This window comes from Trachurus trachurus, assembly GCF_905171665.1.
Source record: "Trachurus trachurus genome assembly, chromosome: 14".
In the NCBI taxonomy this organism is placed as follows: domain Eukaryota; kingdom Metazoa; phylum Chordata; class Actinopteri; order Carangiformes; family Carangidae; genus Trachurus; species Trachurus trachurus.
Genome location: NC_139903.1, coordinates 14953099 through 14978390, shown reverse-complemented (window position 1 = coordinate 14978390; position 25292 = coordinate 14953099). Strand labels below are relative to the sequence as shown.

General features: G+C 40.4%; 1 protein-coding gene across 1 annotated transcript in view; it reads left to right on the top strand.

Moving 5' to 3' along the window:
* klhl13 (kelch-like family member 13) overlaps positions 1–25292 on the top strand; it is a 37577-nt gene that overhangs the window by 8504 nt on the left and 3781 nt on the right. Inside the window, exons 3-7 of the mRNA XM_083986148.1 lie at positions 12665–12806; positions 14935–15067; positions 16306–16502; positions 17838–18633; positions 21872–21985. Coding sequence (XP_083842274.1) covers positions 12665–12806; positions 14935–15067; positions 16306–16502; positions 17838–18633; positions 21872–21985 — 1382 coding nt within the window. The remainder of the gene's footprint in view (positions 1–12664; positions 12807–14934; positions 15068–16305; positions 16503–17837; positions 18634–21871; positions 21986–25292) is intronic.

Sequence of the window (25292 nt, the reverse complement as noted above, 5' to 3'; positions counted from 1 at the left end):
TTATCTTTATCTTTATCTCTTATTTGTCTTACTGATGTATACATTTTGTTGAAGTGTTGAGATTAACTTAATACCAGTGTGACCACAAGTTTAAATACCATACAGATTGCAGGTAAAATAAAAGCTTCGACAGTCTGTTTGACAGACTTGTGTGAATATTGATGCTTCACATGTCTCATGTGGCTGTCAAATCCTGCTGCTGCTGAGTCCTCTGAGCGGCTGCTTTGAGATGGGTTTTAGAGTCTCTGAGGTAAATAGCATGCCTATGTTTCTACAAAGCCCACTTCATTAACAACTCGGGGTAACACTTTATAATAAGTACACACTATTAAAGGTTATACCTACAACTTTTTCATCCAAACGATTAATACATTTTAAAAAAAATAATACATCCACAGAAAAGTGGATGTATTAAAAAAGAAAAGTATTAGTTATTGAATTTTTTTTTTTTTTTTTTTACAGTATATAAATAATTGTTTTATAAATTTTGACGGGTCCAAAATATATAAATATTTACATCTGGTTACGATGGCAACGTCGGCATGAAATGATCTCTGTGCTAACAGCAATAGTACGTTGATGTCACGTGAGGCAGAGCTCAGGATGTGCCAGATCGTGATAGTTCTGTGGAGAAATGGCATCGTGCTAATGATAATGCTAACTAATGATCAGCCGGTACTGTAACGTTTCTGGTGCAGGCGTGATGTTGCGGGTTTATTGGGTTCGTCTGCAGGTGAGTTTGTGTGAAATGATTCAGATGTGTTTCCAGTCCGCTGTCAACACCGGAGCTGCTGCTTGCTAAATACAGTTAGCGTTAGCTTCAGCTACTAGCCGCTCCGGTACAATTGAAGGTTGGAGCGAGAGCGGGCGAGTTTGAGCGCGACATTTGCTGGCCGGGAGGAAGCAAGAATAAATACTGAATTCTTCATTTATAACACATGGATATTATGTAGTTTATAAATACAGTTAGTGCTAAAACATTTTTAACTGTGTTTATAAACTACATACTAATGAGTATACATGTGTTATAAATGATGAATTCAGTATTTAAAGCTTAACAGTGTGTACTTATTATTATAAAGTGTTACCCAACTTGGATACTTTCGTAGGATTCATTTAAACAATTAATATGTTCTAAAATAACCAGAACAGAGTTGACAGCTGACCTAAAACTGAGAGCTTGGTTTTCACTGGTGGATTTTAATTTGACTTTGACTTTGACTCAACTTCCGCTGACAAAAAAGACAGTCTTTATGGTTAAAAATTCATAAAACAGTGGATTTACATTCAAAGGTCTCACCAGAAACGTCACAGTGTGATTTATGTGTTAATTTGACTCAGGGATGATGTGTAAGTTGAGATGTTAAAACTACAATGCTGCCCTTAGCCAATATACTGTAGATTTTTTTTAAATGGAAGGCAGTGAACTAGTTCAGCTGAAAGAGCACACCCTGAAAAGAAGACTTTACCAGTGAATGATCAATAAATGCCTGGCTAGGTAGTCACTGATCACATCGATGTGAAAACAACATATGATAATTTACAGAAAACATTCGATTAGCTTGCTCGGTTGATGGCTTGAAAACTGAAAGCGAATGTTGAATGCCACCTTCCTGAGAGCAACATCTGCCAATGTTTTTAAATGAGCCCAGTATTGTGTCATGGGTTTTTGATATTCATAAGTGTTCAGCTTCATGTGAACACACACATACATGCAATGCACAAGTCCCATGTAAAACCCAGTCACTTGTGCCTTGCTGCGGTGTGAATAATCAACTTAAGAGAATTGCGGCGGAGCTTTTAATTTACCTGCCCTTTGGAATTGACATTAAGTTCTTGCTGACTTGAGGCCATTTTGTACAAAATGCTGTAGCCACCCAGGGATCATTTATTTTCACTGAAAGGCCAGAGGGGAGGCTGAGCCAGTCTGACTGGCAGACCATCAAGTGAGTTCAGTCAGGTGAGACAGTCATGCCTGTGCTCATCACACACACACACACACGCAGGCACACACAGGCACACACACACATCCATGCTCAAGGCTGATCTTTAATGAAATTGGGTGGAGTTTCAGCTCAAAGTTGACCAGTCAGTGGATGTCATTATGTCTGACAAAGATTAATCATAAAAATCCCAATGCTTCGTAGAACTCCCCCACCGGATAGATAATCAGATTCACCGTGTTCCTGTTCACAGCTCACAACGTGGCTTATAATAAAATGGAAAATAAGTAAATTCCCCAAAATAAGTGTGATTTATAACATCACATCAATAATAGCAGTTTCAGTTTGACACATTCAGTACTAGTTCACGACCTCTATCTTCTTCTTTTTTTACACTTCGTTTCTCTGCTTTTTCAAAGGGGTGTGAGATTTTCCTTCTCATTTCGTCTATTGTTCCTCCCTCGCTACCTTTGACTGGTTACATCTGGCCTCATGTAATGGAAGGTGAACCAGTCCTGGGAATTAAAAATATATAAATTTCAATGTTGCTGATCTAAAGTGACTCCTTCTGTTCCCTTTTCCCTTTGCTCATCCCTCCTTGCGTTTTTGTCCTGACTCTGGTTTCTGTCCTTGGGCACATTTAGCCAGCCTAGTCTACATACTGCGAGATAAATAATTCCACAGTGACAACACAGAATTGCATATTTTGTAGCTTTTTCTACAGTTATAAATGTAAACTTGTATAAATAAAGTTATTATTATTCTAGCTGTCCTTTTTGATTACACACACTCAGCTGGATCATGTTCCTCCTTCTAGCATGCTTCAGGTTAATTTAGTGTTTGGTACATGTGGACAGATTGCTCCACCCACACGCAAACACACTCTGATGCTTATTTTTGCTTCCTTGTGATGCAGGTTGAAACTGTAGTTTTGAGACTTAATTTTAGGTACTCATGAATTCCCCAGCCCTTTCTGATGTGAAAGCCTTGACCTTAAAGTGCTCTCTGATTATAAAGTTTAATTACAGACTCATTATAGCGTACAGACGGCTACGATTATGAGCAGTGATTGGAGCAATTATCTAGAGATCATGGCCAGTCTGTCCTGGGCAGAGTGAGCTGCAAACACCTATTAGAAATATCAGTGGGGCCTAATGTTTAATAGTTTCCTTGAAAGTGCTGACTTACATTTGATCAAAAATATGAGAAGATTCGCCAGTCGAGGAAGATAATCCCAGAATCTTCATGCAGATCACGTATCTCTCATCATATATTATTTCTTTAGCTTCAATAAAAGTACATGGAAATCAGATAAAGGATAAACTTAGGTACAGGTGTCACAATATTCAATTTAATATAAAAAAAAAGTCAATTTGTGGCCTCCAGCATTTAAAGTATTTACCCTGGAGTTTTAGAGTAGTTCATCACAACCGTCCTTTCAGTTAGTTAGGACAGGGCGTTAATCAAAGAAGTGCATCAGAATGGGAAGAGCAAAACATTTGTCAGACGTATGGGACCCAGATGTTTGAAATAGTCCCAACTGGATAGATTATGGCTCGTGTTTCATATGTTTTGCATGCATTTGAAAATATCTATATACATAAAGATGATGAACACATTCACATTTTCAAGCATTGTCAGACTTAAGAGGCACCACAGTCTGTTTGATGGAAAGGAGAAGGTACGCGAGAAGAATTTAAAGACTGCACAACTGCCTCCTTTTCTCTCCTGTAATGCTTCTCGCTGTGTGTGGTGGGGAAAGGGGAAACAAGAGCTGCACCCAGAGAGAAATCTCACAGTAACCATATGGCTATAATAGTCTCATTCTAGTTTTGGTGTTTGGAAATGGTGTAGTCAGAGCAATACTAGAAATCCAGGTGATGCTTTACCTTAGATTTACAGTAAGGGCTTCAGTTTAATACTGCTGCTGACACAGTCTTGGTTTATATGATGGAAGGTATTTCTATTTTCTGCATCTCTCAACAAACTGTACTTTAGTGTTACTGCTTTTCTAAGATATTTTTTTTCTCTCCCAGGAGGAGAAGCAGTTCAACATGTAGCTTTATTGCATTGCTGCGCTCATGACTGAGATGATTCTTCAGTGTAGGTGTCTGACATTGCTCTTCTTGCTACTACAAATGGGGATTTCCCTTCTGACACAGCACACATCACTTCAGAGGTTTTTCAAAGAGTTGTTTAGTTTCCATGTGCCTGATCACCTCTTCTTTTTCTTGTGCCTTTTCTGTTTTATACCTGAGTGGTTTTGGAAACACCAGCCAGACTCTAGGAGTCCTATGTTTTTGTCATTGTTGTTGGGTTTTTTGTGTGTGTGTCTAAACTGCAGCCTCATTGTCTCGTGTCTTTTGCTCTCAGGCTCTTCCTGTATTCCTGCTGCAACGGTGTCAAATTAGTCCACTGTAACCATAAGCAACTAGAAAATTGTAATACAATTTTAAATGGCTGTGTAATGCAGTTTGTAGAAAAATTAGTCCAAGGAAAATGGGCTGCAATCAATTTTACTACACGCACTTTATTTTGGATGTCTGACTCTTTTACTGAGTGTGCTTCTTGTCTCCTGTGAGTAGAAGCTGTCAGAGTCTGGAACCATCTTCATAGAAAGTGTGATACAGACTTAATCACCCCACGCACCATCATTTCTAATGGCTTTTAACAAACCACATGGATGCCAACACTGACCAGTGAAAAGCCATTTCACAATACCGCAAATTCATTTCTTTTGGTAGTGATGCTTTTTCATTATATATAGACTTGAAAAATATGTCTTGGACCTGTTCTTTTATCATGGTTGAAAGTATTTTCCAGTAAATTCCACCAAGTTCTTAGTTATTTTGCTCCAGAAAACCGTGGCATTGCTCTTTCAGATGTTCAGAACTTGAAATAGATGAGATTAATAAAGTTTCCATCAATGCATGGCTAAACATGACAAGACAGCAAAGCTATACTCATTAATCTTTTAAGACCCTTCCACTGTCATCCCCGGGAAAAGCGAAGTTGAGTTTAGCTTCCTGAACTGTCACTGATGGAAGGATGTTTTTTAAGCTTTCCACTGACATGAAGGGAGTAGATGGACTGCTCCCCTTGTTACTTCATTACTTCTTTTTCAGTCCTGCTGCTTCTTAATTTTCCCCAAGGCTCCTTTTTTCTCTTTTAGCTCTGCTCAAAACCTAGATTGATGAAAATGAAGGTAACTTTGCTGCTCCGGCAAAGTGTCGCTGGCATTAAAATGGGATTCATAGCATATCACGCTTCTTACTTGTTCTTTTCATGTATTAGTTAACAATGTCTTTTCCAGGGCTTATTGTTGGGAAGCAAAGCTTCGTGGTAAATTGGTCCATAGTGTAAACACAAGCAATCACTTCACTCCTACAGACCGTAGCTCTTTTATTTCCACACAGGATGTGTTTTTGTTTGTTGAAGTTGAAAGCTGAAATGAAAACCTTTCTCTGTACCAAAGCTATGATGATTCTTCTCTATTGTAATTGGTACAGCTGTTAATGTGATTGGGGATCCAAGATACTAGTCAAAGTATCTAGAAATGCATTTAGCATGAGACTGTAAGCCGGCATTGTCTTCTTATTAGGCCGTTAACCTTTTTCTATTATTTATCACTTCCATCAGCTGGAGGCCAATGTTTTATACTTGTCATATAAAACACTGACCATTTATTTTCCCCATAGTTTTAGTTTTTTTTCTCTCCATCAAATACCCTCTAAGTATCACAATTTGTCATAAGTGTGATATTTTGTTAGGTGTGTGAGCAATATGCTGCAGTCATTACTGCATACCAATTAAACTGTAAAAAACAAAACCATATTTACCAATGTATCAGAGGATTCATTTTAATCTTTAATCAATCTACTAATTAGAATCAAAAGATAGATACACATGAAACTGTCTAAAACCTAAAATAAAGTAATAATGACGATCAGTAGCAGGCATTTGACCGGCTAATAATCTGTGAATTCTTTCTGTGATGTTTAATAAATGATTTCTGCACTGGTCAGTGTGCCGAGCTGCTCCAGACCTTTATTCGTAATTAGCATCAAACACTCTGTGGTCATGGATACCGCTGGAGATTCAGTCTCTGGTGTCTTGGGGAAGAGCAGAACTTTTTTATGTGGGATGCTGTAGCTCTTGTCTTCTTTGTTTCATTCCGGCAGCCACCAACACTCCTTTGTGGTTTGGACAACCCACTCTCTCCTTGCTGCCTGTCCGACTTACCACCTGACGGGGTAAATGTACCAGTACATTGCCTGTGCTGTGTGTCAGTGTGATTGTGACCGCTGTTTAAGCTGTGCCAGTTTCTCAGCGTGTAGTGGTGATGGTGATGGTGGTGTTCGCAAATTCCTACTAGATGTGGTCCATTGTCCTTTCCTTGTAAAATGTACCATATTATTGATCCCATCCTTTCATTGTTATTTTAAAATAATCATCAAGGTTTGTATTCAGTAGACCTTGAGCATGTATGGCGTAGATCATAGACTTATAGTTTTCCTCACCTCTTGTGGTAGCAGAAATCTCCATGCTTTTGTCGTTGTTTTGTCTTTTTTGTTGATGTATCCTCATTGGTCCTTCAATCTGTTCCTAAATTCCTGTATGGCATGTGAAAGGAATGACAATTGGATTCAACCTGACCTTCTCCTAATGTTTATCCGCTCCAAATGTCTTTGGCCTGATCTTCTCAGACTATAACACTGCAGTCGACTGTTAGTCTGCTGGAGTCTTATTGGTGTGTTCAACTGCAAAGATGTGAGGTGACATGAGGTGACACCAAACATTTGATCAGTCAGCCTTTGTCGGATTTAAGGTTGGCTCAGATATCAGAGCCCTAAAGTGAATATTTTGAGAGAAGAAAAGAGAAACCTTTTTATTCTACAATTCCTTAGGTAAGTGGCCATGGAACATTTTCAATAAGACTAAATATGTCAAATTACATAACTTAAAAAAAAATAAAAATACTGCTTCTTAATCTCAATGACATTTCTAACCATATTATACAGCCATAGCAGTACTGATATATTTGTGGCGTGGGAGGTAACAATTTTTCCTCACCTCCAGGTGACCTTGGATAATTGTGACTCACAACTTTGCAAATAAATTTCATTATTATTCATTTCCAGGGTGATCTATTTTGGGGTTTCTTTCCTTTATTCCATAGCATAGAGAACAACTCCCGTGTTATGTACTGTGTTATGGTTACTTAAACCAAAGATAATAATCGTAAATATCAAAACAGCTTCAAATTAATGTGCACATTGTGAACATCACAGGAACATTTGCTTCTCAAAGTGAAACAAAGGTGGCTGCTCTCATTTGTCCCAATGGATCCTTTTCTTCCCAAATCAAAAGCGGAGAACAGCAGCAGCCATGGAGCATAACAATAAACTGCTAGCCAAAGCATGTTGTTTTACTGAGGGGGTGTATTATTAGATGTGTGTTTTTTAAGTTGCCAGTTTGTGTGTACTTTTTGTCTCTTTGTGTTATAGAGGTAAGCTTTTAGGTAGAAATAACATAAATCCTTCGAATCATTAACATGACACAGATTATTGATTGAGCTATTAGTGTAACCTCATTCTGAACCTTCATGGCCAAATTTCTGCTTAGATGTGTCCTAATGTAATGATGGTAATATCTCCTCAGTCCATTTTTGGCGGGACCGCAACAGCAGGGCCAGCCCTATAATCACGAAAATCCCTGACTGGCTGACTGAGTGATGGTGCTCCCAACACTGCTCAGTGGACTGTCCAGCTGCAGTCTGCTTTCCCAGCTGCTCGGTAGCTGCAGGGAAGCAGAGGAGGGCTCCCAACACACTGAGACTCGCCACCATCGTTATTAAAGGAGACATGTTATGCCCCCTTTCCACAAATTAAAATAGTCTTAAACACATATCTGTGACATGCTTTGGTCAAAATACCCCAAGGATCAAACATCACAGCTCTTTTCATACTCTCAAAACAGCTCTGTTCAGTACGGCTGGTTTCAGTGCCTGTCCCTTTAAATGCAAATGAACCACTGTTTGCCCCACCCCTTCTACTGGTACCAGGTAGGGATGGTATTATGCAAATTTGAATCCTAGTTACATCACTGGTTCATAAAACAACATGGATTTCAACATAGGGAGCCTGCGCATTACAGATTTTTTTTTGTCAATTCTCACATTTTGGGGGCCTTGAAAGCAAACTAAACACCCAAATATATGAGAGTCTTCAAAAAGTGATATTTCCATAAAGGAAGCAGAGGAGTAACTAAACATAAGACAAGAAGATAGTTTCACATTTAAATGCTAATAAAAGACTGTTACATACTAGCGTACTAAAAACATAAAAGCTAAACTATTGTGGATACCGGACGGAGGTTGTGATCTGTCTGTATTTAGGATTGTGTATCCTGGTAGCTCATCTATTAGTATGAAAATGCTGAGGTTAGTCTTTGCTGCAGCTGCCTGTGTTTTAGGCCAGCCAGTGGCCCTTTTGCCGCATGTCGTCCTCTTTTTCTTATTTCTCTATTTGTCCTCATCTCTCTCTCACTACAATATGAAATCAGGGTTTGATCCCAGGTTGTCATGTCACATTTTTGTAATAGTTTTTTAAAATAAAAGAGACACTTTTTGACTCACATTTTTACTGTTGTAATCATGAATGTAATTGCTGGTGATTACTCACATATAATTTTTATCACATAATAAATAATAATAGAAACGTGTGACAGATGCTCAATTAGACCTGCACTGGAAGGTCGATTTGTGTTACAAGGCCTGTTTTTGATGAGAAAAGATCTGAACAATGTTCAGAAAACTGAAAAGCTTACTGAAACTGTTTTCCATTTGTGAGTAAAAGGATGCACATGCTCCAATCACATTGATCTATATCAGGTGCAGTGCAGTTGTAATGCATATATTGAGTGTGCTAAATAAAGAACATTCTTCCAAGAGCTTTTTCAGCAGTGGGGACCTTGGAGCTCATTACTATTACCATGCGTATATTTTTATCCTGCTATGTTTTCATGTCACAAGCACAGAGGATTGATGGGTTTTGAATACAAAACTATCTGTCTAAATATCGTATCATTAAATTAATTCCAAGCATAAAGAGCTACATTAAAATAGTCTGGTAAACATTTTAACAGCATTTAATCACTATGTTTCATTATAAAATGTTAAATTATGTTTCCACAAAGCACAGATGACTTCTACTTACAAATTCTAAAACTACTCTGTTGCAAAAAAAAATCAAGAGGACCTGGAATTGCTTCATTATATAAATAGTCCACCCAAAAACCATTAGTCTTCTACATCTGACAAGCGCTGCCTGCTCATGGGCCTGTTTGAAGACACAAATCTACTGCAATGCTGGGCCAGACATTTTTGTAAAAGAACATTTTATCAAAACCAGGCCAATCTTCATCTGAAAATGAACGCCTTTTAAGTCTCTGATGCCATATTCATTGACTATTCTGTCATCTCTCTATACTGCATGGAGAATAGTTGTAATATTTTAAGCTCAGTTTTCATTCAGTGTGTGAAATGCAGATTTTTATGCATCACAGTCGTTCACAGCACTCTCAGCAGAAACGGTGCAAGTGAAGGTGCTATTTTCTTTTTTCGTTAACCACCCCAGTATGATCACTCAAAGTCGTTTCTTTTTTGTCTTACACTTACTTCATTACCTTCTGCGTCACCTCCAGAGTTCCTGTTGATGGGTTGTCTCACATTCTCGTAGGATTTACACTGTCAACACCAAGGTCTGCTGTTTTTCTTATTATAGAGTTTCACTTTTGAACAGAGGCACAGCCTGCCACCAGTCAAAGAGGTGCAGTCCACACTGCTGCTTATGACAAAACCTTTAGAGACAGTTGTGCTGTTTGCCAGCAGATGATAAATGTGTGCCTGGTTTGTTGACTGTTCGATCAATAGGCTGTTCATAATTTTTTGTTTAAATGAGCAGTATACACTAATGGCCATTTTGTGCACAAAATCTACCCATATCCCAAGAGTATGTCCCCTTGGGGCTGTTGAGTCACACTTGTCATCTCTCAACAATTCATTCTCTGTGGGGTTGCTAGACATAACACCATATATTACATCACAGGTTAAGGCCCTATTGAAGCAGGATTTTTATACTTTTGCACAAATTTGATCAGACTCTCCAAGGGCACAAAGAATCTCGATATTAATTCTAATAATTAGTCTCATTGTTATTTGAATGATGCGCTGGCAAAGTGAAAGCAAGTCCTCAAAGCTTTTTTAATCATGTGTGATATTTGTCGGTTTGGTGCTCAACTTTTCATCTTTGATTCATCTGACGATGGGGAAAATAGACACAGTTAAACTTCCCATACTGTCTGAGGTGAAGAAGCCGTACTGTGGATGCTGAGCTGTGGATAAGCCAAAGGCTGGGAATGGAGATAGAAGCCCTTTCTATCAATCCTCATGGGAAATCTCAACTCCCCGGCTAACAAATGTGATGAACTGGAAGCATTTGTGAAGAACCAGTGAGCGTATCATCAGTGTAGTCTCATGTGTTTTACAAAGACCTGATTAAATGACAACACTCCCAACCGTTGTGTGGATTTACCCGGATTCGCCGCAGTACAAGCAGACAGAGATGCCAGAGCAAGGAGAATGAATAAAAGTGGAGGATTGGTCCTGCCTGTGAACAATAGACAGTGCAACCCTGGGCATGTCACAGCACAGAGGCAGCTGTCTCACACTGACGCTGTTGTTGTTTTCTCACTTGTGACATCATTTGTGATGCATTCATTGCAAAACCAGGGCATTTTAACCCTGTCGCTCTCACCTCTCACCTAACGGGCTTCACTGCCCAAAAGGAAATACAAGACACTTTGTCTATTGTATGCAAATGTCAATGAGGCTTATACTGCTTCAGCTCCACCACCACTTGAAAGAAAATCAGATTCTGCGCTGTTTTTTCCTCAGCCTTCCCACAAACCCTGTGGGGAGAGGTAGACTTCTACCTTCTGGCTCAGTCGGAAATTGAACATGAATGGCCAGTGAGTCTGTAAAGGAGTGTTTTGAGAATTTTAAATGGGAATTTACTGTTGAAGTTCAAGGAAAGTGATAACGGCAAGGACACTGACCTTGACAGAAGGGATGAATGCACCGTGGACTACATCAGCTCCCGTATGGAAACTGTAATACCAGCAAGGGCTGTACACTGCAATCCAAACAATATCCAACCAAAAAGGAAGCCTTCGGGGATGGAGATGGTGAAAAGCTCAGGTGTGTGCCACAGGAGCTGAAGAAAAGATTAAAGCAGGCAACAAAGGACTACAAACGAAAATGAGAGAGGAAGCTGCAGCATAGCACAGAGGTGTGAAGGAGGGCGAGGACTAGGATAGAAAGAGAATAACAGCCAGGCCGCATGTTATGATGTAGACAAGGCCCATGAGTTCATCCTGTTCTGTAACAAGTTGAACGCGGCGTCACCTGTTCTCTGGCTCACAACTTCAGCTGTAGCTTCTCCTACAGCACCACCTGCAATAGCCACCACACTGGGGTCAAATCTCTTGTCCTTTACAGTGGAAGAGGTGAGGGTGGAGCTCAACAGGCTACGTCCTGGAAAAGTAACGGGCCTGGATGGTGTGAGTTTGTGGCTGCTCTACAGGCTGAGCAAGGATCTTCAACTTTAGTCTACAAACAGGGAGAGCTGTCTATAGTCGTGTTGTCCTCATAATACACATCCTAAAGACGCTGTCATGGCTGCTTCTTCGCCTTCAGAGGCCACAGTTTGAATATGTACTAAAAACCCTATGCTCCACCTGGCCCGTTCTCATTTGGATGAGCCAGGTGGTTACATGACCGTTTATATTCTTTTTCAAGCACATTCAACACCATCCAAACCCTCCACCACCAGCCCACCCCCATTCTTAAAATAAGCTCAAAGGGATAGGGATGGATCCTTACCTGACAAAATGACAACACGACGTCTGGCCTGCTAACAGTGTCTCTGGTACAGTGTTGAGCAGCACTGGGGCTTCACAGAACTGTCTGAGCTCTGTTCATGTTCACCCTGTATACAATGGACTTCAAATACAACTCTAAGCCACATCCAGAAATACTTTGATGGCACAGCTATTAGGAGATATTCGCACACCATCACTTCTGATATAAAGTGGTTACTGTACTTTTTGCCCTCAAAATCATCATAAGACTGATAAAGGTTGCACTCACCACTAATGTTGTGGAGGAACATGTCTTACAGCTAATTTCTCTGAGCTTCCCTTTTCTAGCTGTTATGTCATACAGATTTTCCAGGGAATTGTGTACATGTAAGCAATGTGTACTTCTTGTGGTGTTTTTTTTTTAATCAAGGAAAGTGTTTTCACAGAAAATGAAAATGTGCAGTGGCATACTGTATATCATCGTAAGGAAACAACCAGTCACATTTTAGACCACTGAGAAGTTGAGTTTTGTTTCCCCCCAAGGTCACTTTGGGAAGGGTAAAGCATGCCTGGTTCCCTTCCCCTCCACTATTTTCCCAACTGGCCCAGGCTTGCAGACCTGCAACTTTTAGGTGACGATTTGTCCAACAATTAGGCTACCATCACCCAATCCGTCCTTTTTAAGCAGTGTCACTTTGAAAAACTTCTCTGTCCTACTTTCTATAAGCTATAATTAGATGGAAATGCATGTTTTCGGTACCCTCTCGAAGTAAAAACTTCTTTCCTTTTTTCCCTAATAGATCCCTCGTGGAGGACGACGACGCTCACATGAAAGTTGCTCTGGGCTATGGTGATATGGGCATATCTGCTCACCTTCAGGCATCAAAGACTGGAAATACGCGATTTTTCACAAGCAACACACACAGCTCAGTTGTTCTTCAGGTGAGAGTTCAGACACTTGTTGACAATGTGGTGAATGTCAGATATTGTCACTGTGTGATGATAGTCATGTTTTCTTTTGTGTTCCTTTAGAGTTCATGGAGTTAATACAGACTTCATTGTGACCCTAAACCCTACCCCTACCTCTTTTTAAAAGAGACAAAGGTCTTTCAAAGTTTAATGCATTCATACTACAGTACTACAAATGAAGAAAATGTAATTTAATTTCTTTGCACACTACAAAATCAAAACTACCTCAAAGAGCCCATGGCAAGAATTATTGGGTACAATTTAATAACTGAGATAATGTTGCAGTAATTAAGCAAAAGCATTTGGGACTTGGTTTATGTCTAATTTGATAGAGTGAGCACAACATGAATACTTTTGATATGTTGCTTATCAAGAATGGAACAGAAAAGCTTTAATGGAATGTGTTAAGTTTTTGAAGTGACCTATTTTGTTACATGTATTTGAAGTACATGGCATCATGCTGACAAAGAACATGAACCATCATGTAATTTGTGTAGTCACACTTAATGTCCCATGTTGCTAATGCTAGCCACGCTCACCAAGAGAGAAAGGAAACGGCGCAAACAGGGCAGAGAACTGAATATCGCACCATTAAAAGAAACCAGGCAGCCGAAGGGTTTCACCACTTACATTTACATGCAGTATAGTCACATACAATAATAATCAAAGTTGTAGTAGGTTGCTGGCTGTTGGCTGCTAAATAATCCATTGGTGTCGGAGCAGAGTAATTGAATAATAATGATTTTTGTCAGCCATCTGATCGCACCGTCATAGCACAAACAGTTAGTCTCAGTTTGCCAGCGCATTCAGAAGAAACCAACCTAAAAACTCACTCATTGATTAACTGCGAGAGTTTCAGTTGGTGTGGTCGTTTTACTGGATCAACAGGTGACATATATTTTCTGTTTGGCTCCAAGTTAATACTTCCTACGATAGAATTATTTTCATTAGATGTGGTTGTCAGTGAAGTCAAGTGTGTGGATGTGTGAAGACTGTGGTGTGAGGGCGACAAAAAAAAAAAAAAAAAACCAGAAAAAAAGCTCAGACTGTAAACGTGTAGCCTGGAGCACGCAGCAGCCAAGTGATTAAACAATGAAAAAATGTGCAAAATCTCACTCTCCAAAGAGTCACTGCAGTTCGCTGCATCATGTAAATGAACAGCACAGCCAGGGTGGGATTATTTGTTTTAAGTATCAACATTTGGCGGTTGCCAAAGTCTGATGTACTGCAGCTAATACCTCCACTCATTACAACTCTCTTCTATGTCGCTCTGCCTACACAGTCATTGGGATGGAAATTGATATGATTTTATTGATAGCAATGCCATTATTTGCTTAGTAGTCTAGTTTCATATTGATCCAGATCAATATCCTGTGTGGCAAATTAGTAGGCCTGTTTTATTATCAGGGACTGAACACATTGTAGTCGCAGTAGTAAAGACAGAGACATGTTGGCGACTCAATTGTACAAACTCCCCACCGACTAACCACTGTTTTCACTTTAGGTTTTCATTGCTCTCAGTAACAGATGTGCTGGTGAATAGGAAAATATTTTAGTATATGACCTACACTTCCACCTTTATGTGAAATAACCATTATGCCGAGATGGAAACCAGCACTGTTGTCAAGCTTCTTCATGAAATGAAGCCAGTTTCTTTGTCTCTGCCATGACTCTGGCTTGTTACAGCGTAGATGCATGACTTTGACATCATCGTCTCACAATATACACCTGACAGAAAAACACATCCTGGCATTGATGAAAGGAATTGATAAGCTTGTTAACACTTTGGAACCAGCTCTGAACTGCAATCGATCCTCAGTTCCCATCACTACAGCGGTACGGTAAAGCTGGAGGTCTAGATAACTTCGAACCAGCTTATGTACAAGACTTTCAAAAAAATGTGAGCCATCACATACTGTGATCTCACATCTCACTGGGCAAACCTAAGCTTGGAGAAAAGATCATTTTGTACCAGGTTCATCTATGGTGGCTAAGATAGGGACAGTCGACTTCTCTGGGATAAAGACACTGCATGTTCCAGGTCCTCTCTCTCCCCAGAGCTCAGTAACCCTTATCTCTCTCTTCCCACCTCTTCTCTTAGGGATTTGACCAGCTGAGGATAGAGGGTTTGCTATGTGATGTCACGCTGGTGGCCGGGGACGGCGACGAAGCTTTCCCTGTACACCGCGCCATGATGGCCGCCTCCTCAGATTATTTCAAAGCCATGTTCACAGGTGGGTCTGTTTACTGCTACGAGGTGACGCCGATGTAGTTTATTTATGCTGGCAATGTGTTTCCTGTTGGTTCGACACATGCGTTTGATTGCTTTCTATCTTCCTCTGCCTGCCCTCTATTCCTCCGTAAAACATTTGCAATCATGAACATTTCCATGCTTCCCCACAGTAATGACATGTCTGTGTCATTTTACCTCCTGAAATACTGTGGCCACATCCCCCCAGCCTCCAGTGTGTGTAATTTATAAACATTTCCATATTATGAAACCACATTGTAGCGGCATTGTCATTCATTTATGTTCATGGTCATTTCTATTTCAAATAAATATAACTGTGACTTAGTGGCCTGTCATCTTTGTTGTTTGTCATCCTCTGTTGCTTTGTATCCAGAAGTAGTAGAGCCTTGGATATTCTTTTGAATGCATACACTGCATTGAATGGTGTTTTCAGGAACTGCTGTAAAACTGCACCTTATTTTTAATGTGGCAAATAAAAAGAGGAAAAGTATAACACTTAAAAGACATGTGTCAGATGTGTCAGATGTTCATCTGGCTTTTTCTTAGCTAATAAAGGCAACTTTGCAGCTCTGATTGGACCTCGTGTTGACCTGTAGCCTTATCAAGTTGAGGTGTTTCTTTTTCACGACTAGAGCTTTGAATTTAGCACGCCAATCGTTGACATTACACAAGTTACATAATGAGCAGTGAATTTTAATTTTAGAGCAGCTGACAGGGTTACTTTCATCTCGTTTCGTGGCGGCCGTGGAAGTAAGTTTGGACATTTGGCATTTAAAGTATATGATGAAGATGAAGAAGGTTCTGCAGCGAGAACAGAGGAAGAGCTTATTAAAGAAGGAGTAAGGGGAAACTATACTTAGAGTGAGGGATTTCTTATTAGTGATAAGGAAGCTGTGTGTGAGCATAGATGCTGAGTTAAGGTTTCTCCCTAAGACCTTCAATCCTTTCTGAGCACAGGTCCTTTGACACTGAAAATATTTCACTGACATTTACATATGCATCCACATGAAGTTATGTATTTTTGAAGTCTTGAGATTAATTGAATTTGCTCAGTCTCCAAGGCTTGGTTCTTCGTTTACTTTAAAAAATAAATAAAAAAGATAGGTGTTGCTGCTAGCAGCTCTGTCAGTCAAATAAGATTATGTATGAGTTGTACCACGTGTAAGCATCTACTTTTATTTATCCCCTTCTCTCTCTCTCTCTTCTCTCTCTCTGATCCAGGTGGAATGAAAGAACAGGATTTAATGTGCATCAAACTTCATGGAGTTAACCGAATAGGACTGAAGAAGATCATTGACTTTATCTACACGGCCAAGTTGTCACTCAACATGGAGAACCTGCAAGACACACTCGAGGCAGCCAGCTTCTTGCAAATCCTTCCTGTGCTCGACTTCTGCAAGGTTTTTCTTATATCTGGGGTAAGGAAGCAGACGCACAGGGCAAAGCTTCTTTGTAGTTTTCACCAATTGTCAATTGGATGTTTTCAGTTGTAGCTGCTGCTGAGCTCGTTTAAGGTCATTGGCTGAAATAATGGATGCTTGGATTTCAAACCAAATTTGAAATAAACACAGTGATTAAATCTCGTTCTCATTAATTCTTGCTAAACTATTTTGAATCCAAGTCCTGTGTGAGCGTCTGTTAATCAGACGGGACGAGCACAGGAATAGAAGCACATCAATGAGGATTTTGCTCGTACTAGTGTGTTTTCTGTTGCCATCATGTTTTCAGTCATTTTGTCTTCTCTCATCAAGACATGATTTGGTTTGATACGGTAACAAGGACAAGTGTCAGACTGTAGAGAAGAGGAGAGCTATGATAAAATGGACAAGACTCTAGGGCAACACTTATCATTGATCAACGAGTTGAAGGCCGGTAGCTCCAGTTTCAAGGTTCGTCGTGTAAAACAGGACCCCTAAAAACCCGAATATGAAATTAAGTAAAAAGAACTGTTTCATGTTTTTGGTACACTCAACTCTGCCCATTTTATATAGATATAGATATGCTGAGAGAATATTGTCAAAGATGGTCGATTAGAAAACCAGCAGCAGGCACTGTGTACATTTTTCTTTTTTCTAAATAAAGTTTGTATGAAATGGACTTTGGCATGTTCAAAAGGTACGTGCTTGTTTTGTTTTTACTTGTGCTAAAATGTTAGTAATGCTAATTCATGAGGATGCAAATTTGAGTTGCACCTATGATGAATTCCATTGTTGGTTTTTATATTTCATGAATAATTCCTACAGCCGTAGTGACATAGTGTTAAAAAGGTTTACTTCACTATTCTAAACACAAAAAGGTGCCTTTACAATGACTTGAACAGACGGATGCAGCAAATCCCTTCTTTCACTGCATCTCTGTAACCTCTGGGTGAGAGTAGAACTGGTCTGATTGGTCTGAAAGCTACGTCAGATGTTGCATTCAGTCACTCATGTCTAGTTGGGGGTCATTCCTATGTTCCCTCAGCCCTATGTTCCCTCATTTCTAACTTTTGTTGTCACTGAAAATTAGGCCCTATGTTCCCACAGCCCTTTGGTCCCACCATTGGTTGGGTTTAGGCAATAAAGAAAGGAGTTGGTTAAGTTTAGTAAAAAAGACCAGGTAGAGGCTAGACAGGCCAGATAGACAGAGTCCAGATAGGTAGAGAGAGTCCAGAGGGAACATAAGGCTGAGGGAACATAGGGCTGTGGGAACATAGGCACGCTCCCGTCTAGTTGCAGCTTTCCAAGATTTTCACGTCTTGTTCTTTCTTGCAGGTTTCTCTGGACAACTGTGTAGAGGTGGGCCGCATCGCCAACACGTATAACCTCACAGAGGTGGACAAATATGTCAATAACTTCATCCTGAAGAATTTCCCGTCACTGCTGGGCACGGGGGAGTTTGTCAAGCTACCGTTTGAGCGACTGGCTTTTGTTCTGTCCAGTAACAGTTTGAAACACTGCACTGAATTGGACCTGTTCAAAGCCGCGTGCCGCTGGCTACGCTACGAAGACGGCCGTATGGACTATGCCCCAAAGCTCATGAAGAACATCCGCTTTCCCCTCATGAACCCACAGGAACTCATCAATCACGTGCAGACAGTGGACTTTATGCGCACGGACAACACCTGTGTCAACCTCCTCCTGGAAGCTAGCAACTACCAAATGATGCCCTACATGCAGCCAGTTATGCAGTCAGAACGGACAGCCATCCGCTCAGACAGCGCCCACCTAGTGACCCTGGGTGGCGTCCTGCGCCAGCAGCTCGTCGTGAGCAAGGAGCTGCGTCTGTTCGACGAGAAGGCTCACGAGTGGAAGGCGTTGGCTCCCATGGACGCACCGCGCTACCAACACGGCATCGCAGTCATCGGCAACTTTCTCTACGTGGTCGGTGGCCAAAGCAACTACGACACCAAAGGCAAGACGGCGGTGGACACCGTGTTCCGGTACGACCCTCGCTACAACAAGTGGATCCAGGTGGCCTGCCTTAACGAGAAACGTACCTTCTTCCACCTCAGTGCACTCAAGGGACACCTCTACGCTGTCGGAGGGAGGAACGCTGCCGGGGAGCTCGGTGAGTTTGTTTCTCTGCTTGTTTGTTTTAGCGATGTTTTTATGTAACAAAACAGAAACCGTAAATTAAAATTGTATGAGATAAAACACTTGAATATCAAGGAGCATTATGAGGGGGGGAAAAAGTGCTGCAGGGCTGCAAACACACTGATGTTAATAATAGTCAAGTGTTGTGCTTACACATGATTTGTTGTCTCAACATGTCTGTGTATAGTCTAAGAGGATGTAGAGAGGAGGATTTCAACACATGCAGAGTCCTGTGGAGTATTAAATGTTCTTTTTTTTTTAGCTCTCATGGTGTCACAGAGGTTTGTATAGTTTTCCGGGGCTGTACTTTGGTGGATTGTTATTGTTTTTTTTTTAACCTTTTTACAATGCAATACAGTCCAGTACATGAAAACCACAGCCTACACCCTGAAGTATGGACTTACAGATACTTCATTCAGCCCTTTGGATTCAGTTAAACACTTAAATTGACCCAGTCTCAGTAAAAATTAAACTTTAAGCTAATATTTCTTATTCGATGATCTGATCCCTTCCATAGTTTAAACATTCAAAATCCAATTTTCTGTAGGAAACACTTGTTCATTCTACGTTGTTTGTTGACGGTGAGGAACCAGTCTGGAATCCCTGCACTCGTAACCGTGGACCACAGAGAGGTGCCACCCAGTACTTAAATTCAGCCCGATGACTGCAGTGGACAGAGCGAGGCCACTGTGTGAGCGCTGCTCTCTTCGGGGGTTATAATTAGACCAAAGAGCACAGCCCCACTAGTCCACTCCCTGTCTATGCAGCTGCCTTTTTCCTGCTTTACATTTCCCTCTGCTCTTTCACCTTATTCGGATTTATCCTCGATATTATTCTGGATTATTCTGGCGTCCAGCTGCTGTAGAATATCTGACATATTTATGTTGTATAACCCAGGGCAGGTCATATGGGTGTGGTTTTATTGTTACATCTGAAAGACAGAGATTATATATTAAAAGGAAAACAATATAAAAGCTACAGAGGGAAGCTATCAGTCTTACCTGGTATACTTTTTAGAGTGAAGAGTCTCATTTTAAGATGTTTTCCCTTTGTCAGATATATTTAATCCAATGTTTTCCTCCTAATAGAAGACCGAGCTGAAAGAGAAATATTTTCCTTCAAGGTTCAATAGACATTTAATAATCATTCATGATTCTTTATTTCTTTCAGTGACATTTTCTTCCTAGTAGGAGAGGAGCAGATTTCGTAATGTAGGAGAGGAAATCTGCGCTCAAGGATGTGTAAACTTGCTAAAATGGTCTTTTAGGCTGAAATAGACTCTTTAATGACGCACTCTACTGAAGTAAATGCACAGATCAGCAAAGATCACTAGGTCAGTGGATCTCAATTTTTCTGGCTTGCTGCCCATTCAAACAAAGCAATATCTAAAGCTGAAATTCAAGTCCGAGGGGAAAAAAAAAAAAAAAAAACGGAGCAGGATTTTGTGTTACACAATATTATACTCCTCTCTTCTCTACTGAAATCATCTGAGGTTAATGGGACCAGTCAGACTCCACAGATCATTTCCTGGATCCCCATGTTGGGACTCCTCATGTTGGGAACCACTGCTGTAAATCACAATAAGGTTGAACATAAACCACTGCAAGATATCACCAGCTACCAGCTTGATCCGTGGAGCGTCGCATTTATTTTTGGTGGTCAGCCTGCAGGAAGAGGAAATTCATGCTAATTAGAAATGTGACCTTTTCAGTCCGTGAAAAGAAAATCTGATTAAATCTGACTGAGTGAAAAAGATGTTTAATTCAAATCGACGTACCTGTGAATTAAATTACTTAAGATAAGTGTCGATGCTTGTTTTGTAGATAAACTACAGCTATCATTTACTGTTTATTTATGCAGGATTTTCAGTAACGATGCACTCCTCTTTGTCAGTTCTACTACACTCTGCCTTGGCACAAGTTAACCACTGTGTTTTAGATCTGCTCAGTGAAACAGTTGTCTTCTAATGTCTGTATTACTTCCACTGAGCGGCTGCAAGCTTTTGTGTACTGCTCAAGCTGACTTTGATGATAGTTGTCGAGCAAGTAGAGCAAGGTGTTCACTCATTTTCCCCGCTGAGATTTCACCAGCTGGCCCAGAGATGGCTCACACTCCTCTGTGGTCCTGAGCTCACTGCTGTATTTTGGAACCAGTATGAATCATTTTTATGCCTCTGCACCGGCGACAGGCAGCGCTGCAGGCATTATGTTTTCACATTGTCTGTCGGTTTCCATTCTTAGGAACGCGATATCTCAGTAACACCTTGATGGAATTTCTTTAAATTTGGCTCAAACGTTCATTTGGACTCGAGAATGAACTGATAAGATTTTGGTCCAGTTCACTGTAGCCTCAAAAAAAAAAAGTTAAAAGCCACACCTCATGAATTTATACGCTATTTGGGGCACAATTTCTATATTGAAATGGTCAACTTCAGCGTGAAGGCATAATGACATGCAACAACACCTCTGGCCACAGTCATTGCTGTAGCTGTGACTATATTTCTTGAAACTTAGCTGGTTGGAGACACGGTGAATTCTTGTGTAGTCGTTTTTTTAAGCCTATAAAATGTGCAATTTCCACCCATCCCTCCTTTTTTACCACTTTATCCTGTTATAGTTAAAGACACTTCCCTCACCTGGGGAGATAACAAGAACAAGAAGGTAACTTGAAAGCGATATCTTTGGGTCACAATCGTCTGATAAAATGTACACGTGCTCTTCCGTACGTTTGATAATGGCATGTGATGCTGCGCTCCAAAAAATAACAAAGCGCACACACTTTTTAATCTTTAATAATAACACCTGGAGGTTAAAAAAAATCCCTTGATGTCGAGGTTTACACCACTTCAGCGCCCAATCAAAAAGCCTTTTCCAAACAGCGAGTCCACAGGTTAGATAGACTCCGCCACCAGCCGTTCACCTACAACATGACTGATGAATCCCCGTGTCCTCATATCCTCGCTCTCACAAATAGAGTGAAATCATCCTCAGGGACCTTAAGATAAAGGATCTTACAATCTCCCTATTTCCTGTGCAGTCGGTGCGTTTGGTGCTGGTGGCGTTGTGGGGATGTGTACTCTGTATTTAAATCCGTGTTTTAGCTCCCACGCTGAGACCCTCCAAGGCCTCATTTGCTGCTGTTTGTCCTCCTTAGTTGTGTCTTGACCTACTTTCTACTAATACGTTCTTCTTTTTCATCTTTTTTTCTTCAAGCTACTGTGGAGTGCTACAACCCAAGGACAAATGAATGGACATATGTTGCCAAAATGAATGAGCCACATTATGGCCATGCCGGGACAGTGTACGGTGGTTATATGTATATTTCAGGTAAGTGACTCCAGGGAACTTGAGTCATTTCATTTGTAATCAGCCTGAATAAAAGGGGATGTGTAATGCTGTGGGAATGTTTAATGAGTTTAAAAATACACGTTATGTCTTTGAGCCATAATTGGAATTAATTTCTGTTTATTGTGATTTCCAATTAGATTTTTTTCTCTCTTCCCAAGTATTTCATGGCAGCAAACTGCTGATTACATCTTAATACACTCTAGGCCATTTAATCTTTTCTGTGGTTACCTCGTCTGATACATTTCCTCCCAGCTCCACTGCATGTATCATGTATTGCCATGAGTCATGGCAAGGGGTGTACATCTGTGTGTGTGTGTGTGTGTGTGTGTGTTTGTTTGTTTGTTTGTTCGTTCATGTTCTGTGGAAAAAAAACTGATCACCCACCTCTCAACAAAACAGGACACATATTTTAAAAGGAATGAATTGGTTAGGATTTTGTTTTTTTTTGTTTTTTAAAAGTCTCTGCATTGTACTTTAGGGGTTATCAGTATCACAAATATGACTCCTCACAATATTTAAATGATAGAAAGGTAACAACCAGATAAAACTAGTATAGTGTAAAATCTTTTTTTCTCAATAAGAGCCAGTCATTCTTAGGGGGATTGATCAGAGTTGGGTCAGATTATTATATATTGTGCTCACTTACTAAATTCAAATTGCATGTTAGTGCAACATTACAATTAGTAGGGTAACGCTTAAAGGGACTATGAGGAGTTTTGGAAAGCGAAGTGTTTTCACACTATATTTCCCATGAGCCTCCACGCACACAGTGAAATTCTTGGACCGGCGCAAGATGGACGAAAGTGAAAACATTTGCCAAGAATGTTTTTATTAATCAAGAGTGAAAGTTGGAGGTTTGAAGACAATCAGATACTGCCGTAGTTCCATAAACGGCAATCCTGCAGCGTTATTCCCATGACCCGCTGGGCAGCGTCCGGGAAACCAAAACTAGAAAATGCTATGTGAGCCGACCACTAAATAATGATATCAAAATAACTATAGAGACAAAATGATATATTTATCCAAATGGACCCATTAACGAGTGTGGGTAACGCAGATTCAGCCACATTACTATGAAACTCTTTTATAACCAAAAGCAAACTCCTTGGGGTCTCTTTAATGCAAAATAATTTATTTTTGATACTTTTGTATGTCTTCTAATCAAACCACTCGACACAGCAACACAATTCTGAATTATTCTTTCTCTTGAAATATCTCATATCAGTTTATATGCAAATAAACTTAAATTAGCATATTACATTTCAATTCTATTATTCATATAATCCCAATAATATGTAAGTCATGGCTCCCCAGCCCTGCTCCTCACACACTCAACAGGTCTAAACTGAGAACCTGGGTGAGGTCGATGTGAACGTCGGGCGCTCAGGGCAAGGGTGGACACTCGGGTCGGGCCTCCTGGCAGTCGGCACTTGCTCTTTGGGGGTCACCTCAGTGCTTGTTCACTTCATAGGATTGAAAACAAATCCTGCATTATGGAGATGAGCCCTAGTTTCTCAGTGTGACTAATCCAGAGCGATGCTACAAAGGAAGAGGGGGGCAGTGGGGGATGGAAGGGAAATTGGGAAGGATGGAGCAACGTAGAGGACTGAAGCCTGTGTAGGAGGTGAAACACAGAAGAGCGTGTGCTAATCCCTCCTGGCCGTGGGTACTGTCATCCGTCTACGACACAAACATGAAAAAACATCCCAAAAAAAAGAGATCGCAGGAGGTTTCCAGATTCTTTTTTTTACTGTATTTTCCCTGTATATATTATGTAGCATGAAAGAATTACAACACTACCGGTATATCTCTTAATACATGGCGTAGCCTGCGATGTATATGTGCTGTCACCAGTTAGATGCAGCGGTTACAGGCCTTTGTACCGATCACAGTTCAAATCATCATTAGTTTTATCAATTTGAAAATCTATTGAAACTCTGAGCACGTAACGCTGAAGAAATAAACATCATCTCTCTGAGTAGTAAAGTTACCACAGTCAATAACGACGTCAGTGGCAGTTTATTGGCATTGAGGACAGACTAATGTTTTTAGCCGCGGTGAAATAACTTCACCACCTGTGAGACTTTGGTAAATGAAAATAAGATACTGAGAAGCTCTTAAGTATTAAAGAGTAGTATTCATCTTATTTTCGATGTGAGGTGCTGAATAGTACACACATTGTTTTATTAGATACACTCTGTGGTTTTTGATTAGGTTGCACACGCCCAGATAATTTAATTTAAATAATCCACACATCCCTCCTATGTAGTTCTACACAATAACTACTATAGTAGCTCCAGTTATCTGTACGTTTTTGTGTTGATTCAGTTTCTCCAGTGTCTCAGTGCTGTGAGATTTGTCTTTGTGTTTTATTCTTTACATTTTTTTCTTCCTCTTGTGAATAAGAGTGTTGCAGGAAGAACAATCACTGTGCGTGCATGTGAAAAGTTAATAATGTGCACAGCCCCTTTAATTTTGTTTAATATTATCTAATGCTGGAAAGAAGCCATAAACTAATAACTGTCCTCATACATGATTGTGATGATTGTTTATATAAACTTAAAGCAAAAACTTTAAAAACATTTTTAATTACTTAGTGTATGACTTGGCACGCAGAGGAACTGGGGCATATACGGGACCAGACAAACCCCCATGAGTTTGGCAAGCCTGGCGTTGCAGTGGAGCAAAGATGAAAGCCACATTTCCACTTTGTGAAATAAACTGAAATGATGAATAACACAATAGTCACGGACTAAGCTAATCTGCTGGTAGCCAGCTGTTTCTCAATCCCTCTGCCTCAGGCTGCACTCTGCAGTACATGGTATTTATTGCTCACCCTTTTGATATAGTAATGGATTCCTATTTTGTCGGCTTCATGTTTCAGTGATGCAGTTAATAGCGAGCCAATAGTTTGGCAAATTCTGCTATTGTAACAGCTGGCTGAGCTGTGACACTGTCACACTTTGCACCTGCAGCAGCTAAAAGTGCGCGTGGAGAGAAAAAATGATTGTGCGCTTTTTTTTTATAACAGGATCGAGCTGGTCAAGCAGTTTTGTGAATACAGTGGGTTAAAACCAGAGAGAGAGGGAGACATGTGCACGGTTCACATGAACAGAGCTCACAGGAACAGGCAGCAGTGCTTTTAATGCAGGAGGTACAGGTAAACAAGCATTACCCATTAGAGGAATTTTGTTGTACCGCAGCCCTACCTTAGTGCCTCAGAGGTTAGAGTCTGGCTGCGCTGCGCTGTCTGAAGGTATTCTGTCAGCAGGATAAACCTGACAAA